This window comes from Protomyctophum bolini (assembly GCF_963924005.1).
Source record: "Protomyctophum bolini genome assembly, chromosome: 19".
Taxonomy (NCBI): domain Eukaryota; kingdom Metazoa; phylum Chordata; class Actinopteri; order Myctophiformes; family Myctophidae; genus Protomyctophum; species Protomyctophum bolini.
Genome location: NC_137880.1, coordinates 38578666 through 38587126, shown reverse-complemented (window position 1 = coordinate 38587126; position 8461 = coordinate 38578666). Strand labels below are relative to the sequence as shown.

The 8461-nt window shown below is 40.6% G+C and overlaps 1 protein-coding gene across 1 annotated transcript; it reads left to right on the top strand.

Annotated features, from left to right (window-relative positions):
- Window positions 1-476: 476 nt before the first annotated feature.
- Window positions 477-8386, top strand: LOC308333924 (sterile alpha motif domain-containing protein 12-like). The gene is made up of 4 exons (XM_080790456.1): window positions 477-522; window positions 3555-3697; window positions 5683-5820; window positions 6634-8386. The coding sequence occupies exons 2-4, from the start codon at window positions 3583-3585 to the stop codon at window positions 6648-6650; spliced, it is 270 nt and encodes an 89-aa protein (XP_080646582.1). The 5' UTR covers window positions 477-522; window positions 3555-3582; the 3' UTR covers window positions 6651-8386.
- Window positions 8387-8461: the final 75 nt, after the last annotated feature.

The following is an 8461-nucleotide window of genomic DNA, read 5'->3' as shown; positions in this document are numbered from 1 at the left end:
AACATGATATTTTCTGGCAGCCAAATAATGTATTGATTCTATATGTAAACAATGTAATATATAGGTGTAGTTTTGCACTCAATTCACGTCTGGCTCATGGACTAAAGAACCTAAAGGAACTGAACCGGAGGGGACTTTTAAAGTTTTTAATGACCGAATTCCAAAATATGATTTTATGCGACGATTTGACGATCCAGTTGTGGGATGTATTGTATATACATCATGTCATACCGACATGTGATACCTATATAATCCCGTGACCCCAACAGTCATTAGGAAAGAATATATATAATAATTTAATATAAATGAACACAATTATTCGAGATTATCTTCTATCTATCAGCCAAACGCATACATGTCTGACCACCTGGCTGCATTATTAATAATAAATTAAAACGAGCGAATTAGCCACGTCTCAACCGTGCATTGGTGGCGACACAGATTTCGATAGGTTACTGATTTCGGTGAAACGTCGGTTGTTGCTCATCCGTGTGAGGCGGAGTCAAGCTAAGGGCTGGGCAGGTAAGACTGTTGCTTCAATATGTTGACTTATTGTCTTCAAAACATAGTTATAATAATACTAAACATTATTTTGGTTGCATCATGTTACTGTTGTCGGTTTAGAAACATTGGTTCATATTAATTCGTCATGGTTCGATTACGGTTATAGGATTAGGATCCATTCCTGACATGATCGACTGACATCCAGGAAACTTTGTGCAGGAGACCAGATGTTGCTTTGTTAACTTTCATATAGATTTTAATTTTGATAGCATGATCGAGGATATAATTAAGCATCCGCGCAGTTCCGACGAATGCGAACAACGAAAATAAAGTCCATGGTACCGAGGCTATAATGTAGAGATTAGACAAAGATTAGAAGAACCGTGTTACATTAAATCATTTAATAAAATGTATAGAAGGTTGCTTCACCATGTGATGCTGTGTTGTGCCACTAGGTGGTAGTATTGTTGTATCACTGAATTAGTGCATATACTAGGTAAAATATATAATAAATACATCGCTGTCTATAATGCATTTGATAGACCATGTGGATTTCATCTCACCAGGGGTCCTTGAGGAGGGGTTCCAGGGGTCCCCAGCTAAATGATAAGTTTGGAACCAAAATGGACCCTTTATATGGGTCTGTCTGTAACTCTGAGAGTGTATAGGCCTACAAATGGATTCATTTGTACACTCTCGGAGTTAAATTAACATTAATTGTACAATATAAATTGGGGTTTTTTGATTGATTGATTGATTGATTGATTGATTGATTGAAATCTTTATTAACAGTTTGCAGAATTACAGTATAATTTCAAGCACAAACTCAATACAAAGACTGTTAACTGTGAGAGTGGACGACCCAATTAAGCATTATACACTTGTTTACAAGAGGGTCCACCATGTTCAATTCATCAAAAACGGGGTCCCAGAGATAGAAATGCCATTACATGGATGGGGGTCTGTATAGCCTAACTGGGGGTCCCTTGAAATTAAACAGGTTGAGAATCACTGTCTCTCATATTTGGCCCCTGACCCCCATCTGATAATATGTTGTTCCAGGGACCCCCCCCCCAGGGACCCCCCCCCCCCCCCCCAGTAGCAAAGATTTGAGTTAAAAATGTACGTTCGCTTCTGAAAGAAATTCAAAGATTTACGCCCCATTTTCCCGATTTTTCTAAAATAGCAGACCTACAAGCTCGTATAGCTCACAGCGCAGCCAGCACCGCGTGCCGCTATAAGCTTGTAGATCTGCTATATTTCAATAGCTAAAGTATAACACAACGCTTTAAAACAACAAAAGGGGGTTCCCACCCAGAATGGAATATAAAAGAGGGGAGGGGTGCTGAATGAAATGTCACGGGGGTCCGTGACATGAAAATGTTTGAGAACCACTGTCACATAGAAACATGAGGCTTTTTCAAAAAAACTGTCAGGATTTAGAAGACATTTAGTAGAATCGACCTCATGTCTAAGTGGGTTATTTTTTATCTTGTAAGGTTTTTTGGGAATCCCTCCCTATGTGTAAAGGGTCTCCACCCTCCCCCCCCCCCCCCCCCCCACCTTGGTACATTGGCCTCATCCAATCCCAAACCTCCTTTTATAATTACAACAGGAAATTAAATTCCTATATTTTACAACCCGCTAACAAGACTCTGGCCCCAGTGAAAAGGTCACATAATATACAGAGTTTACTAGTTCTTTCTGCCCTAACCCATTCTGACCTGAGATCAGATTCTAAAAAATGTCTTCTACATCCTGACAGTTTTCCATTCTGACCTGAGATCAGATTCAAAAAAATGTTCTTCTACATCCTGACAGTTTTTCATTCTGACCTGAGATCAGATTCTAAAAAATGTCTTCTACATCCTGACAGTTTTCTGAAAAAGCCATGTTTCTACGTCAGTCGTTCTTCGATTTTTCAAAAAAATAGCAGACCTACAAGCTCGTAGCGCGCCACTCGGTGGCGCGCTACGAGCTTGTAGATCTGCTATTTTCCAATAGCTAGTATAAAGCATAACATAATGCTAACACCAGAAGGGGTTCCCGCCCAGAATGGGCTAAAGAAAAACCCAAGAGGATAGTGTACATGTCTGGGAGGAAAGCCAAGCCAACCCCCGGCTTAAGGTTTAAGAATAAAAGTATATATTATTATAGCCAAGGCAGTGCTGGAAAAGTGGAAAAGTACTTAAATGTTTTACTTAGGTATAAGAAATATGAATACTGCCATGTAGATGTACTCTGTTACAGGTAGAAGTCCCGTTTCCAAAAATGTACTCAAGTAAAAGTACAAAAGTGTCGGCATCAAAATGTACTTAAAGTACTAAAAGTATAAAAGTACTCATGAACGTCCATGAGTGTGCACGAAAACCTTTTGAAAATAGCCGATCTACAAGCTCACAAGGCGAAGCGATGCGACGCATTGTGAGCTTGTAGATCGGCTATTTTCAAACGGACGAAATGTATAGGGTTGAAGTGGTTAGTATGTTTTCTGATAAAAAAAATTAAATCCCCCAAAAACTATTAGTAACTAAAAGTTTTCAAATAATTGTAGTGGAGTAAAAAAATACAAATTATAGGCTCTGAGATGTAAAGTAAAAGTACTGCATGGGAATTGGAAATACTCAAGTAAAAGTACAAATGTCTCAAAAGTTGTACTTTTTACCCCAGTTTTTCTTTTTAGAGCCGTCTAACGTAATTACCTTATTTCTGTAATGTTACACTGTCAATATTCTCACAATGTTCTCAAGATTATTTGGGAAAAATAAAGTTTATATATGGCGGCCATACCGTACCACATGTTGCGTACAGTAAACGTAATCCACTGACCTACTGTATGATGTAATGACCTACTGTATGAGGTAATGACGGGGGTAATTGGCAGGTGATGTCACCCCCCCCCCCCCCCCCCACTGTCAGAAACTCATTATGCATACTGTAGTACAGTATACAGTATGTGTATATAGGAGCAATGCAGTCGCTTTCAGTATGAATGCGGCATCTATAGGATAGGATCTAACTATTCTACAAATATCTCCTGGCCCCTCTAGGCCGTAGGACGTCCCATCGGAGGGTGACATGGTGTTGTCAAAGCGTGCGTCGCTCTGGTCCGTTCAGGAGGTGTGCGACTGGATAGAGGAGCAATACCCACTGAGCACACTCCACATGGCGGTCATCAAACACTCCATATCAGGTAGGAGACACACTCCACATGGCGGTCATCAAACACTCCATATCAGGTAGGAGACCCACTCCACATGGCCCTCATCAAACACTCCATATCAGGTAGGAGACCCACTCCACATGGCCCTCATCAAACACTCCATATCAGGTAGGAGACACACTCCACATGGCCGTCATCAAACACTCCATATCAGGTAGGAGACACACTCCACATGGCGGTCATCAAACACTCCATATCAGGTAGGAGACCCACTCCACATGGCCCTCATCAAACACTCCATATCAGGTAGGAGACACACTCCACATGGTGTAGAAGCCAAAGAGTGCTTAGCTACAGTGGTTGTCACTTGGTTGGTGATTGGTGTGGGCACCGCATTGGCGTTCTGTTATTGGTGGGAGCGTCTCTGTGGGTGGCCCTTGGTAGTCAACAAATATGGGTGTCTGAACCAGCTCACTCCTAAGGCTGTTTGAACTTGGAGGCAGGGTGAGCTGGGAGGATGCACTTTGTTGACCGCACAATATACTTTGTTATAGTTTGATTCATTCACGTTGTTTGCTCACTGTTTTGATTGTTATTTATTAGATTCTTTGCACATATTTATTGCATATATATATATTTATTTATTGTATTGTAATATTTTGTGCACCGAGCTATATAAACATTTTAAACTTTGCGCTTGTTTGGATATGAATCATTTTATCATTGTTTTGTCGCGCGTCATTACAGTTTGTTTTAAGCTCCCAGGCTTAGCCTGCCGGCATGAGTAATTTATTGGTAAATTATTATCAGCCACAAAACATGGCGGTCATCAAACACTCCATATCGGGTATAGAACACACGCATACAGGTGCCTTCATTCATTCATTTAGACCCCAGATCGATTCTCCAAATTACAGTTTTTTTCCTGAAAAACCCATGTTTCTAATATTAGTTGTTCTCAATTTATTTCATGTCAAGTCGAGCCCCAGAATGATGTGAATTTGGCCGCTGACCCCCATCTCAAAATACGTTGAAGTTCCAGGGACCCCCTATAGAAGCAAAGATTTGAGTTAAAAACATTCGCTCTGAAAGAATATATATTCAATGATTTGCACCACATTTTCATGATAAAAAAAAAAAATAGCATATCTAGCTTGTCCAGTTACCCTGCAGGGTAAACATAGTACCTTTCCTTAGTCCAGTTACCCTGCAGGGTAAACATAGTACCTTTCCTTAGTCCAGTTACCCTGCAGGGTAAACATAGTACCTTTCCTTAGTCCAGTTACCCTGCAGGGTAAACATAGTTCCTTTCCTTTCCTTAGTCCAGTTACCCTGCAGGGTAAACATAGTACCTTTCCTTTCCTTAGTCCAGTTACCCTGCAGGGTAAACATAGTACCTTTCCTTAGTCCAGTTACCCTGCAGGGTAAACATAGTTCCTTTCCTTTCCTTAGTCCAGTTACCCTGCAGGGTAAACATAGTACCTTTCCTTAGTCCAGTTACACTGCAGGGTAAACATAGTTCCTTTCCTTAGTCCAGTTACCCTGCAGGGTAAACATAGTACCTTTCCTTAGTCCAGTTACACTGCAGGGTAAACATAGTTCCTTTCCTTTCCTTAGTCCAGTTACCCTGCAGGGTAAACATAGTACCTTTCCTTAGTCCAGTTACACTGCAGGGTAAACATAGTACCTTTCCTTTCCTTAGTCCAGTTACCCTGCAGGGTAAACATAGTACCTTTCCTTTCCTTAGTCCAGTTACCCTGCAGGGTAAACATGGTACCTTTCCTTTCCTTAGTCCAGTTACCCTGCAGGGTAAACATAGTACCTTTCCTTTCCTTAGTCCAGTTACCCTGCAGGGTAAACATAGTACCTTTCCTTTCCTTAGTCCAGTTACCCTGCAGGGTAAACATAGTACCTTTCCTTTCCTTAGTCCAGTTACCCTGCAGGGTAAACATAGTACCTTTCCTTTCCTTAGTCCAGTTACCCTGCAGGGTAAACATAGTACCTTTCCTTTCCAGGCCGGGCGTTGCTGAGGTTGAAGGAACACCATCTGGAGCGTCTGGGGGTGGAGGCCGAGGGGCAGGTGGACATCCTCCAAGATGTCCTCCTTCTGAGGGTCAGGGAGGAGGTCGAGAACCTCAACGACATCTACGCTGGTAAGAGCATGATCATTGATTAAACATCTACGCTGGTAACACCATGATGATCATTGATTAGACAACAGGTTGTTTCGAGGACGCAATCTGATTGGTTGAAACGGCTTCTAGCCGTGGATCAAACCAGCACCGTTCACCACCTCCTAATCAAAACAAAGAATTCAGCTGCTCTGTTCTCCCAGAGCGCTATAGCAAACTCGGTGGCTATAGGCTAGCTAGTTTCTTGGGACATTTGTGGTCGTATAGTGACTATATCTGTCATTAGAAATATATATTTTCTCAGCGATATTCTTAGTTTTAAGGGTAACTGTTGCAATATTACACTTTTCAGTGATGCTTGCGGAACTCGACTCCGTCTCGTTCCCGTACCGCGTCACTGTCGTGGCAACAATCACGTTACACCACACCCTCTCGTGTAATAATTGCTTAACCCATTCTGACCTGAGATCAGATTCATACAAGGTTTCCACTGGACACACACTGGTCTGATTAACCCATTCTGACCTGAGATCAGATTCTAAAAATGTCAGTCGTTCTTCGATTTTTCAAAAATAGCAGACCTACAAGCTCGTAGCGCGCCACTCGGTGGCGCGCTATGAGCTTGTAGATCTGCTATTTTTCAATAGCTAAAGCATAACATGATGCTAACACCATAATGGGTTCCCGTTCAGAATGGGTTAATTAGACATGTATAAGCAGGGAGGTGCACACATAGACATCAAAGAGGGGCTTCAGCCTTGCATGTTCTCATCTCCCAGATATATACCGTTTGCCAACTAACGTTGTTCTATGGTCTTTCTTTCACTAATGCAGAATGCTTTGCTTCGTGAGAGAAGATGGAGGCCTTAAAGAGGTCCAACATAATATGACGCCCCTTCAGTTTCATCTATGTCCGTGTGGAGGAGCGAAGAAAAGGTTTAAAGAGAAATGGAGAGATGATGAACATCAGAGAGACCGATTCTAAAAAGACATCTTCTAAATCCTAACAGTTTTCAGAGAAAAAACCTATATATTTCTACTGTACGTCAGTTGGTGCTCAACCTTTTCATGTCAAGGACCCCCAGAATTATCTGTATTTGGCCGCCGACCCCCATCTGGAAATATGTTGTTCCAGGGACCCCCCCCCCCAGAAGTAAATTTTTGGGTTAAAAGTGTTCGCTCTGAAAGAATATATATTCGAAATGTGCGCCCCAATTTCACGATTTGTCAAAAATAGCAGACCTATACTGTACAAGTGTGGCACTCGGTGCCGCGCTACGAGCTTGTAGATCTGCTATTTTACAATAGCTAAAGTATAACATAATGCTTTAAAAACACCAAATGGTGTTGATCCCGCCCAGAATGGGTTAAACAGAGGAGAGTGAAGGAAGTGAAGAAGTCAAAAGGACAGCTCAAGAATGTTTTTTTTCTAGATAACCCACCGTTTTTTTATATTTTTTAATTTTTGTCAAATCATCAAAAAAGACAAAAAACGGCGCGCTATAGTATGCCGTACGATATGGGCTATAGCCCACGGTCCAAAATGATGAGAAACGAGGCTAACTTTTTTTTTCAAAATTTCAAAAAACATGGGCTATAACCCATCGTTTTTGTCATTTCGTCATTTTTTTCAAATCCTCAAAAATGATGAAAAACGGCGCGCTATAGTATGCCATACGATATGGGCTATAGCCCACGGTCCAAAATGATGAGAAACGAGGATAACTTTTTTTTTCAAAATTTCAAAAAACATGGGCTATAACTTATAGCCCATGTTTTTTGAAGAGACGCCACACACCAGTATGGAAGAGAGATGGTCACTTACTCACTTGTTGTAACTTGTAGGGATGCCACAAAGTGACCATCAGCCAAATTGAATAGTCGACAGCTCTGCCGATTAATAATCGATTAATTGAACCCACCCCCCATATTAATCAATATCAGATAAAACGTATAAGATTTTATATTATGCGCTATAGTATGCCGTACGTCAAAGATTGTCCTTTTAAAGTGGTTAATGGAACTATGTTATAATTTGTGTATCTCTCTCTGTCTTTTCTTTTCTGTTTTTCTCCTTACCTTCTTTGTTTTCTCTGAATTATTATTAGCTTAAGATATATATATATATATATATATATATATATATAAGAGATATGTTTTTTTTCTGCTTCTACGAGTCCATCCGTCCATCCAACCGTCCGTCCAGAGTTCACAGCGCGCCACCCGGTGGCGTGCTGTGAACTCGTAGGTCTGCTATTTTTGAAAAATCGTTCAAATCTCGCCTCAAATCTTTCCGAAAATTGTCATGATTTAGATTTTTGTTTGTTTTTTAATTTCGACGTCATTCTGTATTCACTGTGCACGATGATTCCCTGTTTTTGGCTATTATAATTAGAAATGTATATTTCTACGTCTCTAAATGTTATGATGAATTGAACCAGGTGGACCCTGTTGTAAACAAGTGTATAGTGCTTTATTGGGTCGTCCACTCACAGTTGACAGTTTTTGTATAGTGAGTTGTGCTTGAAATGTTACTGTAATTCTGCAAACTGTTAATACATACTTCAATAAAAAAGCATAAACATGATTCCAGATCACATCCTGCTTATTATATTATACCTCTTGATGATTTGAATAATATACTGTATGACCACAATGGAAA

What these genes read in the sequence shown, in the direction of transcription:
- LOC308333924 (XM_080790456.1), top strand. Translation starts at nt 3,583, where the DNA reads ATGGTGTTGTCAAAGCGTGCGTCGCTCTGGTCCGTTCAGGAGGTGTGC. An exon ending in CATCAAACACTCCATATCAG is followed by an intron (nt 3,698 to 5,682) that starts GTAGGAGACACA and finishes TTTCCTTTCCAG; the next exon opens with GCCGGGCGTTGCTGAGGTTG.